This window comes from Zootoca vivipara, chromosome 2, assembly GCF_963506605.1.
Source record: "Zootoca vivipara chromosome 2, rZooViv1.1, whole genome shotgun sequence".
NCBI classification, from domain to species: domain Eukaryota; kingdom Metazoa; phylum Chordata; class Lepidosauria; order Squamata; family Lacertidae; genus Zootoca; species Zootoca vivipara.
The window spans coordinates 1,944,773-1,963,082 of record NC_083277.1 but is presented as its reverse complement, the minus strand read 5'-3'; the positions used below and the strand labels follow the sequence as shown (position 1 = coordinate 1,963,082).

Sequence of the window (18,310 nt, the reverse complement as noted above, 5' to 3'; positions counted from 1 at the left end):
AACCCTAGCACCGGCCCTGCACTCACATACTGTCTGTAAATTTGGCAAGCTCACACCCCTTGCCTGTAATACTGGCAATTCCTGGCCTACAGATTCACAGCCCTGGGTGTAGAGCATCCAGCCACAGGTATTGTCTATCATGAAAATGCCCCAGACTGGGACGGCTCATGGATTTACTATCTTTGGATGCAGATAGATTGTATCTCCATTTGTAACTCACTCTGACATTGCCTACAAAAAATAAAAGCCATAGAAATGCCTTCAGGATATTCTTATAAACCCTGAAAGCCTTTCTATAGCATCCTTCCCCCCTATTCCTAGATTGGTGTACATCATCATCATCGATTAACCATGCAGTGCAATGGAAGCCTGAGAGAGAGGAAAGGTCTCTGGCTACTTCCTGGGAGGGGATTCCAGAAGCAAAGAGCCGCTTTGGAGAAGGTCTCCTCCTCCTTCCTCCCTCTCAGGACCTTCCAGCTTTTTCTCTTCTCCTCTCCAAGGTGGACCAATGGTTTGACCTGGTATAATTCAGCCCACAGCATGCAATGCAGTAGTTTGCATGAACAGGGAGAAGATTGAGCTTCCAGGAAGGAAAGGGTGTGGAAATTCCCCCTCCCCTTTATCAGGCAGCTCTCTCTGGTCAACTTGAAAGAGTGGCAGATTATTGGGCAAGAGGCAGAAGGCAAGGGAGACCCACCAGATTCCTCCTCCAGCGTCCAAGGCTGGAGACATCTCTCCAAAAGGAAGAGCCTCTCTCCCTCTCTCTCCTCCCTCCCTCCCCGGCTGGGCTTCTATCTCCCAGGGATGCCGCCATTCCTCCCTCAGGCCCCCAGTTTCCTCTGCCCACCTCCCTCCGCCCCACAGTCTCCCCTGCGCCCAGAAACCCCCCTTGCCACCGCTCACCCCTCGCCCTCTGCGACGAATCTCTCCCGAGTGGGCGCACCAACCTCTACATCCGGAGGGGCCTCCCATGACGAGCAGGGAGGGGGAGAGGGGGGGCTCTATTCTGGCCTATTTCACTTCCTTTAACTCTTTCGTGGACTCCGTCTCTCCATCAAGGAGTTTAAGTTAAGGCAAGAGCGCCCAGGGGGTGCAGGGCAGTTGAGCATCGGTTGAGCCCCCAGGAAAGAGAGACGTGTGTGGAGGGGAGGGCGCTGCAAAGGAGATGGCAGCTGGATTGCGTGGATCGGGGGCCTTAAGCACCTCTTGGACCCCCAGGAAAAAGAAACATGGGGGGCCTCGATTGTGTCACGCAAACCCTGCAGGTGTTGGGCCCCCACTTCGCAGCTGGATTGCGGGGGATCGGAGCCCCTGCTTAGGAGGCCCAGGAGAGGGGCTTTTTTGCGGGCAGGGGAGAAACTTGGCTTAATTTCACCCGAGTCAAAGACCCAGTTTGGGACATTGCGTCCACACAAAGACATCCTCAATGGCGCCCTGCTGGAGGACTCACCTGGTCCATAAAACAAAAACACCCGGCTAGCCCCCCCCCCATAGATATGGCTCTGTTTCCAGGGTGGTCTCTGTCCTTTTCTCTCGCCCCCCCCCCAATAGCCCACTTTCCCCACGCAGCCTCTTTGTCCTCTCTGGTCCCCCGCCTCCCTCGCTCGCTGTTCTTCCCCAATATAAAGCGGAGTAGGGGGGTAGTCAACCAACACCCCTCCTCCGCTTCGGAAAACCTCTCACTTCTCAAAGGGTCCTTTCGGCCGCCTGGAAACTTCCCACCTATAGACACTTCGGGCTCCTTGTCGAACGCGCGCGTCTCTAGAGCTACGTTCGCAGAGCAGCCCCTGTCTGTGTGCGGATGGAAACAGGAAGTGATGGCGCTGCCTTTGGCCTCCTGCTCTTGGGGCTCCGTCGGGAAATTGCCCCCTCCTCCCCCCAAGTTGCCTCTCTTCCCCACAGCGGAGAGTCGAAATGGGGGCGGGAGCGGATGGCTTGCCATTTCTGTATGAGTTTATGGATTAATGTTTCCATCCACAGCAGGGTGGCAACTGCACACTTATTTTTCCTTATTTTTCTTTTATTGTATCATTTAAATAGAGTTGAGGGTCTTATGTAGCCTCTTCCTGGCTCCTCAAAAAGGCCAGAATATGAAGAAAGACATAATCAATGGCTCCTTAAAACAGGACTAGCTAATAAGGAGGCAGTGATAAGACGCAGGGGCCATGCTGATTTATTGCAATTATTTGTGTACAGTAGTTTAAATTATACACACATTTATTTATCTGTGACTATTATTATTTATTTCATAGAATCATAGAGTTGGAAGAGACCACAAGGGCCATCCAGTCCAACCCCCTGCCAAGCAGGAAACACCATCAAAGCATTTCTGACAGATGGCTCTCAAGCCTCTGCTTAAAGACCTCCAAAGCAGGAGACTCCACCACACTCCTTGGCAGCAAATTCCACTGTCAAACAGCTCTTACTGTCAAGAAGTTCCTCCTAAGGCATCGTTTCCAGGCCGTTGACCATTTTGGTTGCCCTCTTCTGGACACGTTCCAGCTTATCAGTATCCTTCTTGAACTGAGGTGCCCAGAACTGGACACAGTACTCAAGGTGAGGTCTCACCAGAGCAGAATACAGTGGTACTATTACTTCCCTTGATCTAGACGCTATACTCCTATTGATGCAGCCCAGAATTGCATTGGCTTTTTTAGCTGCTGCATCACACTGTTGACTCATGTCAAGTTTGTGGTCTACCAAGACTCCTAGATCCTTTTCACATGTACTGCTCTCAAGCCAGGTGTCTCCCATCCTGTATTTGTGCCCTTCTTCTTCTTCTTTCTGCCCAGGTGTAATACTTTACATTTCTCCCTGTTAAAATTCATCTTGTTTGCTTTGGCCCAGTTGTCTAATCTGTTTATCTGTTTATCATTTATACCCTGCTCATCTGGCTGGGTTTCCCCGGGCACTTTGGGTGGCTCCCAACAGAATATTAAAAACACAGTAAAACATCAACATTAAAAACTTCCCTAAACTGGGTTGCCTTCATAAATATATATCAATATATGGTTTCCAATTATTGTTTTTCCTATGTCTTTAGCAGTTGCCTTCCAAAAACATCTGGAAACCCAGGTTTGGGAAACCCGGATGTGCACAGTGATTTGCTTGCAGGAAGACTCCCCAGAAGAATGACGGAAGAATTAGTTCAAAATAATAATAATAATAATAATAATAATAATAATAATAATAATAATAATAAATTTATTTATACTCCCACCTATCTGGCTGGATTTCCTCAGCCATTCTGGGTGGCTTCCAACAGAATATAAAAAATACATTAAAACGTCAATCATTAAAAACTTCCCAAAACGTCAGATAGTGGTTTATTTCTTTGATATATGATGGGAGGGCATTCCACAGAGCAGGCGCCACTACCAAGAATGTCCTCTTCCTGGTTCCCTGTAACTTGGCTTCTCGTAGTGAGGGAACTGCCAGAAGGCCCTCAGTGCTGGACATCAGTGTCCGGGCAGAACAATGGGGGTGGAGACACTCCTTCAGGTATACTGGACCAAGGCCGTTAGGGCTTTAAAGGTCAGCACCAACACTTTGAATTGTGCTCAAAAAATACTTGGAGCCAATGTAGGTCTTTCAAGACCGGTGTTATGTGGTCTCGGCGGCCGTTCCCAGTCACCTGTCTAGCTGCCGCATTCTGGATTAGTTGTAGTTTGCAGGTCACCTTCAAAAGTAGACCCACGTAGAGTGCATTGCAGTAGTCCAAGTGGGAGATAACTAGAGCATGCACCACTCTGGCGAGACAGTCTGCAGGCAGGTAGGGTCTCAGCCTGCATACCAGATGCAGCTGGTAGACATTGCCCTGGACACAGAATTGACCTGTGCCTTAATGGACAGCTGTGAGCCCAAAATGACTCCCAGGCTGTGCACCTGGTCCTTCAGGAGCAGAGTTACCCCATTCAGAACCAGGAGTCCTTCAAACCTGCCCACCCTCTGTCTTGTTAGGATTAATCATCTGTCTTGTTAGGATTAATCAATGCGTTCCTATGGGCTCCGGGGGACTGGCGGCGGCGGCGGAGCTTGCTCTCTTGGCTCGGGGAAGGCATGCAGGCAATTGCTCTCTTGCCTGCCTGCCTTTCCCGAGCCAAGAGAGCAAGTGCTGCCACTGCAAGTCCCCAAGCCGAAACGCGAGGAACACAACGGGGATGGGACGGGGCTTGAGAAGCCTCGTCCTCTCCCCGCTATGTTTTTTAAAATATATATATATATAAATATATATAAAAAGAGCTTTATTTAAATTCTTTAAAAAGATTACATAAAACCATAAACAGATAAACGGATAAATGAAAATGATACAAAAATAGACAGACTATGGAAATATAGTCAGAAAATAAACATCAAACTTATCAAATAGTTGAAATTAAAAGGAAGGGAGAAGAAAGGGAGAAAAGAAAAAAGAAAAAGAAAAAAACTACATATGGGATATTATGCAACGAATATTCCCGATAATCAATTTTATATCAAATATACATTAATAATATATCAATTCTATATCATAGTAAAAGGATAATAAGGCAGAAAAGAGGAAGGGAAAAAAGAAAAAAGAAAAAAAATTACTTCCTGTTGTTTGAATACCGTTTTTCTTTACATAATTTCTTTTATCTTGCTTTTGTTGTTGTTTAGTCGTTTAGTCGTGTCCGACTCTTCGTGACCCCATGGACCATAGCACGCCAGGCACTCCTGTCTTGCACTGCCTCCCGCAGTTTGGTCAAACTCATGTTCGTAGCTTCGAGAACACTGTCCAACCATCTCGTCCTCTGTCGTCCCCTTATCTTGCTTTACCTCAGTTAATTTTTACACATGTTCTCTAATTTTCCCTTTATATCTTTCAGTCTAAGCAAATCACCAGATCTATATTCATTCCTTCTTTTTTCAAAAAGTCCTCAACATACTTCCATTCTTTTTTACAAATTTGTCTGGGGGTATTCCTAATTGCTGCTGTCATTTTTGAGAGATTCATAAATTCTACTAATTTCTCCTGCCATTCTAAAATAGTCAGGATTCTCTCTCCTTTCCACTGTTTTCCAATTAGGAGTCTTGCTGCTGCGGATGCGTAGAGGTCCTCTCCCCGCTATGTGACAGGTGGAAAGATCCTGCGCTTTCCCCCCACCCCGCCTGCGCTTCGGCTTCCTCGGCAAAGGCAAGCGAGCAGGCTGTCTGCCTGCTTGCCTTCGCCGAGGAAGCACCGTTCCATGCCGGCAGTGTGCAGCGAGGGGGGAGGAGCGCTTCTCTCCCCCGCTGCCTTGCCGCGCACCTCCAGCTTCTCCGAAGCCCCGTCCCATGCCAGCGGTGCGCGTCGAGGCGAGGCAGCACTTCTCCCCCCTGCCACCTCCCGCCTGTCTTTCCTGGCATGGTGTACGCGGCTGTGCGGTGGCTCCGGGGGACGGAGCCGAATCGCAGTGGGCGCTGCTTGCCCCCGCCTGTCTTCCCCAAGCCAAGGGGATGACAGGCAGGGGCAGCCACTGCACCGCCTCATTTCGGCTCCGTCCCCCCTGGCAAAGGAAGATCAGCTCTCAGCCCATCATTATTCAGCACCAGCTCTCCAGATGCACACACCCCTCCCTAACATTGCATCTTGCATTCTACTATTTTAAGACGTTACCTGCATTACTTTCCGCACACCTTACATTTAAAGGGTTTCTGACTTGTGAAAGTTCATTGATGGTTTGTAAGGTTTCCATTTTACTGAAGCTCCTTCGACACTCCATATTTAAATGGCTTCACCCATGTGAGTTCGTTGATGTTTTCTAAGTGTCCTACTTCCAGTGTAGCTTTTTCCACACTCCAAGCATTTAAATGGTTTCTCCCCTGTGTGAGTTCGGTGGTGTATTCGAAGTTGCCCACTGGCACTGAAGCTTTTTCCACACTCCATACATTTAAATGGTTTCTCCCCTGTGTGAGTTCGGTGATGTATTCTAAGGTCTCCACTTTGAATGAAGCTCTTTCCACATTCTGTACATTTAAAGGGTTTCTCCCCTGTGTGAGTTTGTTGATGTATTCTAAGTGTCCCACTGTCACTGAAGCTTTTCCCACACTCCATACATTTAAAGGGTTTCTCCCCTGTGTGGGTTCGTTGATGTTTTCTAAGTTTCCCCCTTTCACTGAAGCTTTTTCCACACTCCGTACATTTAAATGGTTTCTCCCCTGTGTGACTTCGGTGGTGTATTCGAAGTTTCCCACTGGCACTGAAGCTTTTTCCACACTCCATACATTTAAATGGTTTCTCCCCTGTGTGGGTTCGTTGATGTTTTCTAAGTGTCCCACTGTCACTGAAGCTTTTTCCACACTCCCTACATTTAAAGGGTTTCTCCCCTGTGTGGGTTCGTTGATGTCTTCTAAGTGTCCAACTGCCACTGAAGCTTTTTCCACACTCCATACATTTAAATGGTTTCTCCCCTGTGTGGGTTCGTTGATGTTTTCTAAGTGTCCCACTGTCACTGAAGCTTTTTCCACACTCCATACATTTAAATGGTTTCTCCCCTGTGTGAGTTCGGTGATGTATTCTAAGGTCTCCACTTTGAATGAAGCTCTTTCCACATTCTGTACATTTAAAGGGTTTCTCCCCTGTGTGAGTTTGTTGATGTATTCTAAGTGTCCCACTGTCACTGAAGCTTTTCCCACACTCCATACATTTAAAGGGTTTCTCCCCTGTGTGGGTTCGTTGATGTTTTCTAAGTTTCCCCCTTTCACTGAAGCTTTTTCCACACTCCGTACATTTAAATGGTTTCTCCCCTGTGTGACTTCGGTGGTGTATTCGAAGTTTCCCACTGGCACTGAAGCTTTTTCCACACTCCATACATTTAAATGGTTTCTCCCCTGTGTGGGTTCGTTGATGTTTTCTAAGTGTCCCACTGTCACTGAAACTTTTTCCACACTCCCTACATTTAAAGGGTTTCTCCCCTGTGTGGGTTCGTTGATGTCTTCTAAGTGTCCAACTGCCACTGAAGCTTTTTCCACACTCCATACATTTAAATGGTTTCTCCCCTGTGTGGGTTCGTTGATGTTTTCTAAGTGTCCCACTGTCACTGAAGCTCTTTCCACACTCCATACATTTAAATGGTTTCTCCCCTGTGTGAGTTCGGTGATGTATTCTAAGTTTCCCCCTTTCACTGAAGCTTTTTCCACACTCCGTACATTTAAAGGGTTTATCCACTGTGCGACTTTGGTGGTGTCTTCGAAGTTGCCCACTTTGAATGAAGCTTTGTCCACACTCCATACATTTAAATGGTTTCTCCCCTGTGTGAGTTCGTTGATGTATTCTAAGTGTCCCACTCTCACTGAAGCTTTTTCCACACTCCATACATTGAAATGGTTTCTCCCCTGTGTGAGTTCAGACGTGTAGTCGAAGTTTCCCACTGTAACTGAAGCTTTTCCCACACTCCATACATTTAAAGCGTTTCTCCCCTGTGTGAGTTCGCTGATGATTTCTAAGCGTCCCACTGCCACTGAAGCTTTTTCCACACTCCATACATTTAAAGGGTTTCACCCCTGTGTGAGTTCGCTGATGATTTCTAAGCTCTCCACTTTGAATGAAGCTCTTTCCACATTCTGTACATTTAAAGGGTTTCTCCCCTGTGTGAGTTCGTTGATGTTTTCTAAGTGTCCCACTATCTGTGAAGCTCTTTCCACACTCCATACATTTAAAGGGTTTCTCCCCTGTGTGAATTCGCTGATGGTTTCTGAGGTTTCCACTTTGACTGAAGCTCTTTCCACACTCTATACATTTAAATGGTTTCTTCGTTATTCCTTTTGAAATTACAGATGCCCCCCCCCCGAATATTTTCCTGTCTTCTCCATCGTCTGCTTCAGAGTGCAGGGAGAGAATATCCTGTTGGGGTTTCATGGGAGAGAACAAAGGAATATGAGACACATCAAGTTCAATTCGTACTCTTCCCAATTACTATTTATCATTATTATGTGCCACCGGATCTCGTGCCTGTTTTCTGACACAGGACTATCCTAGTGTAAATTCTCTGCCCAGGCCTCTCTCTTACGGTCCTTTCTCCATTTGCCTTGCTGGCCAGAGACTCCTGGACTCCTCTATTTCAATGAGGAATATGTCTCACACTGAAGAAGCTCGATATTAAACATCAATATATAACTGTACTTAATGGAAACTTCACCCTTGGATATGTAGCACTGATTCATTCATGGGATAAGGCTGTTAGTTTTATTGCTGGAGACACAAAATTATTCCTGATCCATCAAACACATTAATTTTATGTCATGGGGTGTTGGGGCCAGGGTAGTACCTCTCGTCGGGGACATATAGGGCTCTTTCTGGGGTAATTTGTCCACCATTAATCCCCAACCTGTACTCAGCTCTCACCTGTGGGTCGTAGAAGACGTAAGCATGCAACAGGAGACACAACCCAGGAAACAGCTTCAACAGTCCAGCTAAACCAGCTGAGGATAGTTGATGGGTCTCAATCCCTTGGTGAGGCAGGAACTTACACTGCATGCGATGACAGGCTCTGGCACATTGAGCGGACGAGATCAACAGTCAAGCAGGTGGTTTCTGCCAGTGCTGTGGAGGGAAGTGAGGGGCTCATCAAACTGGGAAGGAAGCCCAACCAGTAGAAGGATCAGGAAAACTCTGATCCTAAACCTCTGCTGCCTTGTGTGAATATCTTCAGGAAAAGAAGAGGCTAAGAAGTAAACCGTACATGAATTGCGAGTGGAGTCCTTAAGATGACTGTGTTGGAGTGTTGTGGGTATCAAGGAGTTAACCCTCTATGCTAAGTGGAAATGCTGACTCAGTTTCATGTGGTGAGTCAGCATCCCTAGAGATGGGGCGCTGCCAAATTGGTCTATAGCCAGCTAGTATACAGAGGTATGCTTGACTTCCCCACACTGGCTTCTCCTCTGTATGTAGGAAGACTGAGTTATGGTACTTTGTGATGCTGCAGGGCTGCAACTGGAATAAAGCCCTCTGGAAATACAGTGCTTCATATGGGGCTTCTATCGGTTCAAATACATCACAACATGTTGGATGGTGCCTTGTACACCTCCTTCTGGTACCTCCTGTGGCCAAGCTGGTGCCAAACATATTGTTCTGCTTCCCTTTGGACCATATCAGCAGAGCTGGGAAGGTAGGGCTGCCATACGTCTGTTTCCTCCCGAGAATCAAGCACTTAAAATAGCACCCGGGAGGATTGTCGCAAGATTGGCAAAAGGGCCACCTAGTCGTAGGGTAAGACTGCTGTTTCTATGGGGAAAATAATCAAGAACTTCAGAAGCTGCTTATTCTGGGGATAATTTATCCCAAAAAAAGCTGAACATCTCTGTCCGGATTTTTGCATTTTTAAATGGGGCAAACCTGCCAGAGAAGATGGGGATAGAATTGTTAGCCCTGTGGGGGGGGTCTCCTTGGCTGGTCCTAGTGAGAAGAGGATGCTGGACGAGGTGGGCCCTGATCCTAATCCAACACCACTTTTATTAAGTTCCCACAAACTGAACAACAACAACAACAACAACAACAACAAACCACTGAGCCTAGGGCTTGCTGATCAAAAGGTCGGCGGTTCGAATCCCTGTGACGGGGTGAGCTCCCGTTGCTTGGTCCCAGCTCCTGCCAACCTAGCAGTTCGAAAGTACGTCAAAATGCAAGTAGATAAATAGGAACCGCTCCGGCAGAAAGGTAAACGGTGTTTCCGTGCGCTGCTCTGGTTCACCAGAAGTGGCTTTGTCATGCTGGCCACATGACCTGGAAGCTGTACGCTGGCTCCCTCGGCCAGTAAAGCGAGATGAGCGCCACAACCCCAGAGTCGGTCACAACTGGACCTAATGGTCAGGGGTCCCTTTACTATTTTAAGGTTCTCCTTATCCCAATCCTTAACAAGATTGTATTCAAGGCGATGGTGCATGGCAAGACAAACTCAACGAAATGGAAGACTACGAATCAGTTCTGTCTGCAGGTTCAGTTTCCATTTCTTCCGCGTTCACCTCAATGACCACGATCTCTTCCTTGATGGCAACTGCCTTTTCGGGAGGAACATAACCAGATGTGGAAGGCAAAGCTTCGAGATCAGAAGTGCTGTCTTTTGCTTGCCTATGAAAAGGATCGTGGACTGTGGGCTGCTTTGCCTCCCTCTGGTTTTTGTCACGGAGAAACGTGTAGGGCTCCATCAATTCACCGAGCATCCATTCTGCGTTTAGAGCACACTCGAAGTTGTTGTCATATTCCCCAGTCACGGACAGTAAGCCACCTTGCAGCGCCAACATTTGAGTTAGAGTTTTCATGCCAATAACTTTCTGTTCCGTTTCCTTGCCCTCACCCTCACCCTCTTCCCTCTTCCCGCCAAAGCACTGCTCATCTAGCTGAATCAGCTCCTCGTTTGTAAGGCGTTCCGTGTGAGACGCAAGCACCTCTCGCACGTCCTCCTCATCCACACCCTCAAAGCCAGCCTGCGCTGCCAGGTCCACAATAGTCTTATGTGCAGCGGGCAATTCCTTTGCCAGCGCTCTGTGATCACCAACATACTTGGGACATAAGCTTTTCCAGGCAGCGTTTAGAGTCTCTTTTGTAACCATTGACCAAGCTGTAGCAATAAAATCCACAGCCTTCCTTATGTTGAATTCTTTCCAGATGTCCCCGAGGCTTCTGTTGTTGTCTTCGGCACTCTTCGTGACTACGTGTTTCATGACAAGCTGGAGGTAGTAAGCCTTGAATTTGCCAGTGACACCTTGGTCCATAGGCTGCAATGATGAAGTCGTGTTGGCAGGCAGAAACACAACACGGACATTGTGGGAATAGTCATGGCTGCTGACAGGGTGGCCAGGGGCATTGTCCAACAGGAGAAGCACTTTGTTGTCCAGGTTGTTCTCCCGGCAATAGTCAGCCGCAAAAGGAGAAAAGTAGCTCCTGATATAGTCGCTGAAAACTTCGCGGGTGACCCATGCCTTTCTGTTGGAACGCCACAAAATGGGCAAAGCTGATTTGGGGGTCCCCTTCAGCGCCCTGGGATTCTCTGAGTGGTACACAAGAAGGGGTTTTAGCTTCGCATCACCCTCTAGATTACCCCCCAGCAGCAGCGTCAGCCGATCCTTTGAAACCTTGGGTCCCGGCGCCTTTGCCTCCTGGGTGGAAACGCATGTGCGAGAAGGCAGGCGCTTCCAGAACAGCCCCGTTTCATCCATGTTGAAGATCTGCTTCGGGTGGTACCCGCCTTCCTCAATGATTTCCTGGAAATGTGTGGGATAGGCTGATGCGGCTGCTGTGTCGGCAGGAGCTGCCTCTCCCCTTAGCTTAACATTGTGAAGGTACGCCCTCCTCTTGAATCTGTCAAACCACCCCTTGCTCGCCTTGAACCCCATGCCCTCAGCACTCGCATCCCCCTTCTCTGCCTTCCTCCCCTTTCCATGTGCTGTTCTGGTTTGCCAGAAGCGGCTTTGTCATGCTGGCCACATGACCTGGAAGCTATACGCCGGCTCCCTCGGCCAATAATGCGAGATGAGCGTGCAACCCCAGAGTCGGTCACGGCTGGACCTAATGGTCAGGGGTCCCTTTACCTTTACCTTTTTACCCCGCCCATCTGACTTTTCCCCAGCCACTCTGGGCGGCTTTCAACAGAAAAATAAAATAACCGATTAAACATTAAAAGCCTCCCTAAATAGGGCTGCCTTCAGATGTCTACTAAAAATCTGGTAGCAGTTTTTCTCTTTGACATCTGATGGGAGGGCATTCCACAGGGCGGGCGCCACTACCAAGAAGGCCCTCTGCCTGGTTCCCTGCAACTTGGCTTCTCGCAAAGAGGGAACTGCCAGAAGGCCCTCGATACTGGACCTCAGTGTCCAGGCAGAACGATAGGGGTGGATACGCTCCTTCAGGTATACTGGACCGAGGCCATTTTGGGCTTTAAAGGTCAGCACCAACACTTTGAATTGTGCTCGGAAACGTACTGGGAGCCCATGTAGATCTTTCAAGACTGGTGTTATGTGGTCTCGGCGGCCGTTCCCAGTCACCAGTCTAGCTGCCGCATTCTGAATTAGTTGTAGTTTCCGGGTCACCTTCAAAGGAAGCCCCACGTAGAGCGCATTGCAGTAGTTTAAGCGGGAGATAACTAGAGCATGCACCACTTTGGCAAGACAGTCTGCAGGCAGGTAGGGTCTCAGCCTGCGTACCAGATGGAGCTGATAGACTGCTGCCCTGGACACAGAATTGACCTGCGCCTCCATGGACAGCTGTGAGTTCAAAATGACTCCCAGGCTGTGCATCTGGTCCTTCAGGGGCACAGTTACCCCATTCAGAACCAGGAATCCTTCAAACCTGCCTACCCTCTTGTCCCCCCAAAACAGTACATCTGTCTTGTCAGGATTCAATCTCAATCCGTTAGCCGCCATCCATCCTCCAACCGCCTCCAAGCACTCACACAGGACCTTCACCACCTTCACTGGTTCCGATTTGAAAGAGAGATAGAGCAGGGTATCATTCGCATATTGATGAACACCCAGCCCACCCCCCTGATGATCTCTCCCAGCGGCTTCATACAGATGTTAAAAAGCATGAGGAAGAGGGCAGAACTTAAGTCCAGTTGCAAAGGTGGAGAGAGGACTTCCATCCTCAATGCCCAGAGGTGGCTGCTGCCTTTGGGCAGCTTCTGCGTTTGGAGGAAGTTGTTTTGGGATGAAATGCATTGGAACAGTCCAATGCAACATTCCTTGTTTCCCTAGAGTGGGCACAAGCAGGGGGAGGTTACTCCAGTCAGTGTAACTTCCTGTTCCACTGGTCTGGAGCATCCTCCCTCTGAGAGATGGGCATGGCCCTGGCTGACGCCATAAAAGAGCCCAATCGCGCAGCCATTTCCTCTCTCTTGCAGCCATGCTGCTCTCCTGCAGCCATGTTGTTAGCTTAATGTAATTTTGCTGTCTGCTGGCTCTCAGCCAGCAGCACATGAGCTCAGTCTCCAAGTGAGACCAACTCACAGATTGCCACAGGGCATCTTTTAAAGACTTACCCTGCATAACTGTACTTAATGGAAACTCTGCAGTGATCAAGGAGCCCAAGAAAGTAAAATCTCTCACTGCCTCCATTTCTTCTCCTTCTATTTGCCAGGTGGTAATGGGACCAGTGGCCATGATCTTAGTTTTTTGATGTTGAGATTCATATTTTGCGCTCTCCTCTTTCACCCTTATTAAAAGCTTCTTTAATTTGATTCATTAATGGCATGAAGCTGTTAGTGTTATTTCTGGAGGCACAAATTTATTCCTAATCTATCTTAAAATACATTGATAGTATTATGACATGGAATCAGCCCTGAGTGCTCACTGGAAGGACAGATCGTGAAGCTGAGGCTCCAAGACTTTGGCCACCTCATGAGAAGAGAAGACTCCCTGGAAAAGACCCTGATGTTGGGAAAGATGGAGGGCACTAGGAGAAGGGGATGACAGAGGACGAGATGGTTGGACAGTGTTCTCGAAGCTACGAACATGAGTTTGACCAAACTGCGGGAGGCAGTGGAAGACAGGAGTGCCTGGCGTGCTCTGGTCCATGGGGTCATGAAGAGTCAGACACGACTAAACAACAACAACAAATTATGTCATGGGTTGTTGGCGCAGGGGTAGTACCTCTCGTGGGGGACATATAGGGCTCCTTCGTCCAACATTGGTCCCTACCCTGCACTCAGCTAACTCCAGTGGGTCCAAGAAGCAGTCAGCATGCAGCAGCGGATACAACTCAGGAAACAGTTTTGACTGGCTGGCTAAACCTGTTGAGGATGGTCAATGGGTCACAAACCCTCAGGGAGTTAGGGCCTTTTGCTGTATGTGAAGACAGGCTCTGGTGGATTGAGCGGACGAGACCAAGAGTGGCTCCAACGGTCAAGAAAGCGATTTCTGCACATTCTTCCTGATACACTCCAAGCAACTACACACATTCCCTAATCCTGCACCATTTACTTCCTGAGGCGGCTCGATTGTGTCCACCTTCTCAGAATCACCCACTATTTTCAGTAGCAGTCCTTCAGTTCCCAGCTATTAGTTCCCCCTCCCCTACAGAGGAATTATTCATCTGAATCCCAGGGACTGGGAATCCTGAGTGGGGAGAGAGCTGTTGGCCCTGTTTGGGGGGGGGGGGTTCTCCTTGGCTGGTTCTAGTGGGAAGAGGATGCTGGATGAGGTGGGCCCTGATCCTAATCCAACAGCACTTTTATTAAGTTCCCACAAACTGAAATGAGACCTACAAAGATACAGTCTCCCAGGTAAGAGGAAGGACATACCTCTCAATTGGTCCAGGACAAAGTCTCTGTATTTTTCTGTTTCAAGCGAGGAGTTGAGCTCAGATTTGCAGATCAGAGCCTCTCCTGTGCGGAATAAGTAAAACGGAAGTGCTATTTATGTCACTGTAAAAGCATTCAAAAATATTCATCTGTTGAAGAAAGTATAAGAAAGTATCAGGTGTCCCATTAAGGGCCAATAAAAGTATTATGGTCTCAGCATTTGTGGGCTGCAGGCTGAGGATGTGGACTCTGGACCAGGAATACTCGCATCTCCATTATCCTGCAAGTCTCTCCATAGATTTTGCATGGTTATTTTGGAATTCTCACTCACATACTGTCTGTAAATTTGGCAAGCTCACACCCCTTGCCTAGAATACTGGCAATTTCTGGCCTGCAGATGCACAGCCCTGGGTGTAGAGCATCCGGCCACAGGTATTGTCTATCATGAAAATGCCCCAGACTGGGACGGCTCATGGATTTACTATCTTTGGATGCAGATAGATTGTATCTCCGTTTGTAACTCACTCTGACATTGCCTACAAAAAATAAAAGTAATAGAAATGCCTTCAGGATATTCTTATAGATAAACCCTGAAAGCCTTTCTATAGCATCCTTCCCCCATATTCCTAGATTGGTGTACATCATCATCATCGATGAACCATGCAGTGCAATGGAAGCCTGAGAGAGAGGAAAAGGTCTCTGGCTACTTCCTGGGAGGGGATTCCAGAAGCAAAGAGCCACTTTGGAGAAGGCCTCCTCCTCCCTCCTCCCTCTCAGGACTTTCCAGCTTTTTCTCTATTCTCCTCTCCAAGGTGGACCAATGGTTTGACCTGGTATAATGCAGCCCACAGCATGCAATACAGTAGTTCGTGAGGATCAAAGGGGAGGATCATAGAGCCAAGGCAGACCCACCAGAGATTCCTCCTCCAGCGCCCAAGGAAGGAGATATTTCTCCAAAAGGAAGACTCTCTCTCTCTCTCTCTCTCTCTGTCTCTCTCTCTCTCTCTCTCTCTCTCTCTCTCCTCGGCTGGGCTTCTATCCCCCAGAGATGCTGCCATTCCTCCCTCAGGCCCCCTGTTTTCTCTGCCCACCTCCCTCCGTCCCACAGTCTCCCCTGCGCCCAGAAACCCCCCTTGCCACCGCTCACCCCTCGCCCTCTGCGCCGAATTTCTCCCGGGTGAGCGCACCAACCTCTACATCCGGAGGGGCCTCCCAATACGAGCAGGGAGGTGGGAGGTGGGTCTCTATCCTGGCCTATTTCTCTTCCTTTAACCCTTTCGTGGACTCCGTCTCTTCATCAAGGCATAGGAGCACCTCGAGGGATTCCTGCCAGGGGGGAACGGCAGAGGACGTCATGTTTGGGTCCTAGGATCAAATCCAAGACTGCTTGGGCACAGGGGTCCTCGTTGGGACCCCCTTGGTGGGCATCATGTTTAAGTTAAGGCAAAAGCGCCCAGGGAGTGCAGGGCAGTTGAGCATCGCTTGAGCCCACAGGAAAAAGAGACGTGTGTGGAGGGGAGGGCGCTGCAAAGGAGGTCGCAGCTGGATTGCATGGATCGGGGGCCTTGAGCACCTCTTGGACCCCCAGGAAAAAGAAACATTGGGGGGGGGGGAGCTCCAAAGGAGATCGTGGCACGCAAAACCTGCAGGTATTGGGCCCCCACTTCGCAGCTGGATTGCGGAGATCGGAGCCCCTGCTTATGAGGCGCAGAGAAGGGCTTTTTTGCGTCCACACAAAGACATCCTCAATGGCGCCCTGCTGGAGTCGTCACCTGGTGCAATAAAAAACAACACCCGGCTAGCCCCATCCTCATAGCCATGGCTCTGTTTCCGGGAGCGGTCTCTGTATTTTTCTCTCCTTTTCCAACCCCCCCCCCAATAGCCCACTTTCCCCACGCAGCCTCTTTACCTCTTTGTCCTCTCTTGCCCTCCGCCTCCCTCGCTCGCTGTTCCGTTTTTCTTCCCCGCAATATAAAGCGGAGGATAGGAGTGGGGGGAGGGGTTAGTCAACCAACACCCCTCCTCCCCTTCGGAAAACCTCCCACTTCTCAAGGGGTCCTTTTGGCCGCCTGGAAACTTCCCACCTACCGGTATAGACACTTCGGGCTCCTTGTCGAACGCGCGCGTCTCTAGAGCTACGTTCGCAGAGCAGCCCCTGCCTGCAGGAAGAGATGGCGCTGCCTTTGGCCTCCTGCTCTTGGGGCTCCATCGGGAACCCCCCCCCCCAAGTTGCCTCTCCTCCCCACAGCGGAGAGTCGAAATGGAGGCGGGAGCGGGTGGCTTGCTATTTGTGCATGAGTTCATGGTTTTATGTTTCCTTTCACAGCAGGGTGGCAGCTGCACCCTTATTTTTCCTTATTTACTTTTGTTATTGTATCATTTTACTAGAGTTAAGTTGAGGGTCTTACGTAGGCTCATCAATGTCTCCTTAAAACAGGATTAGCTAATAAGGAGGCAGTAATAAGACGCAGGGGCCATGCTGGTTTATTGCAATTATATTTGTGTACAGTAGTTTAAATTATACACACATTTATTTATGTGTGACTATTATTTATTTCATAGAATCATATAGAGTTGGAAGAGACCACAAGGGCCATCCAGTCCAACCCCCTGCCAAGCAGGAAACACCATCAAAGCATTCATAGAATCATAGAATCATAGAATCATAGAGTTGGAAGAGACCACAAGGGCCATCCAGTCCAACCCCCTGCCAAGCAGGAAACACCATCAAAGCATTCCTGACAGATGGCTGTCAAGCCTCTGCTTAAAGACCTCCAAAGAAGGAGACTCCACCACACTCCTTGGCAGCAAATTCCACTGCCGAACAGCTCTTACTGTCAGGAAGTTCTTCCTAATGTTTAGGTGGAATTTTCTTTCTTGTAGTTTGAATCCGTTGCTCCGTGTCCGCTTCTCTGGAGCAGCAGAAAACAACCTTTCTCCCTCCTTTATATGACATCCTTTTATATATTTGAACATGGTTATCATATCACCCCTTAACCTTCTCTTCTCCAGGCTAAACATACCCAGCTCCCTAAGCCGTTCCTCATAAGGCATCGTTTCCAGGCCTTTGACCATTTTGGTTGCCCTCTTCTGGACACGTTCCAGCTTATCAGTATCCTTCTTGAACTGTGGCGCCCAGAACTGGACACAATACTCCAGGTGAGGTCTGACCAGAGCAGAATACAGTGGTACTATTACTTCCCTTGATCTAGATGCTATACTCCTATTGATGCAGCCCAGAATTGCATTGGCTTTTTTAGCTGCTGCATCACACTGCTGACTCATGTCAAGTTTGTGGTCAACCAAAACTCCTAGATCCTTTTCACATGTACTGCTCTCAAGCCAGGTGTCTCCCATCCTGTATCTGTGCCTTTCATTTTTTTTGCCCAAGTGTAGTACTTTACATTTCTCCTTGTTAAAATTCATCTTGTTTGCTTTGGCCCAGTTGTCTAATCTGTTAAGGTCATTCTGAAGTGTGATCCTGTCCTCTGGGGTGTTAGCCACCCCTCCCAACTTGGTGTCATCTGCAAACTTGCTCAGGATTCCCTCAAGCCCATCATCCAAGTCATTGATAAAGATGTTGAACAAGACTGGGCCCAAGACAGAACCCTGTGGCACCCCACTAGTCACTACTCTCCAGGATGAGGAGGAGCCATTGATGAGCACCCTTTGGGTTCGGTCAGTAAGCCAGCTACAAATCCACTGAATGGTAGCATTGTCTAGCCCACATTTTACCAGCTTCTTTACAAGAATATCATGGGGCACCTTGTCAAAGGCCTTGCTGAAATCAAGATAGGCTACATCCACAGCGTTCCCTTCATCTACCAGGCTTGTAATTCTGTCAAAAAATGAGATCAGATTAGTCTGACATGACTTATTTTTCAGGAACCCATGCTGACTTTTAGTGATCACAGAGTTTCTTTCTAGGTGCTCACAGACTGTTTGCTTAATGATCTGCTCTAGAATCTTTCCTGGTATTGATGTCAGGCTGACTGGGCGGTAATTGTTTGGGTCCTCTCTTTTCCCCTTTTTGAAAATAGGGACAACATTTGCCCTCCTCCAGTCTGCTGGAACTTCGC

General features: G+C 48.5%; 2 protein-coding genes and 1 pseudogene across 2 annotated transcripts in view; all 3 read right to left on the bottom strand.

The window, feature by feature from the left end:
- The window catches only part of LOC132591143 (zinc finger protein 721-like), a 41,710-nt gene extending 33,289 nt beyond the window's left edge, over positions 1–8,421 (bottom strand). Inside the window, exon 1 of the mRNA XM_060268923.1 lies at positions 8,345–8,421. Within this exon, the coding sequence (XP_060124906.1) occupies positions 8,345–8,370 (26 nt within the window). The 5' untranslated portion in view covers positions 8,371–8,421. The remainder of the gene's footprint in view (positions 1–8,344) is intronic.
- LOC118081402 (oocyte zinc finger protein XlCOF6-like) lies at positions 4,422–8,346 on the bottom strand (annotated as a pseudogene).
- Positions 8,422–9,909: 1,488 nt separating the features above from the next.
- On the bottom strand, positions 9,910–11,331 carry LOC132591783 (tigger transposable element-derived protein 1-like). The gene has a single exon (XM_060272208.1). The coding sequence runs from the start codon at positions 11,329–11,331 to the stop codon at positions 9,910–9,912; it is 1,422 nt and encodes a 473-aa protein (XP_060128191.1).
- Between the last annotated feature and the right edge of the window lie 6,979 nt (positions 11,332–18,310).

What these genes read in the sequence shown, in the direction of transcription:
- LOC132591783 (XM_060272208.1), bottom strand. Translation starts at nt 11,331, where the DNA reads ATGGGGTTCAAGGCGAGCAAGGGGTGGTTTGACAGATTCAAGAGGAGG.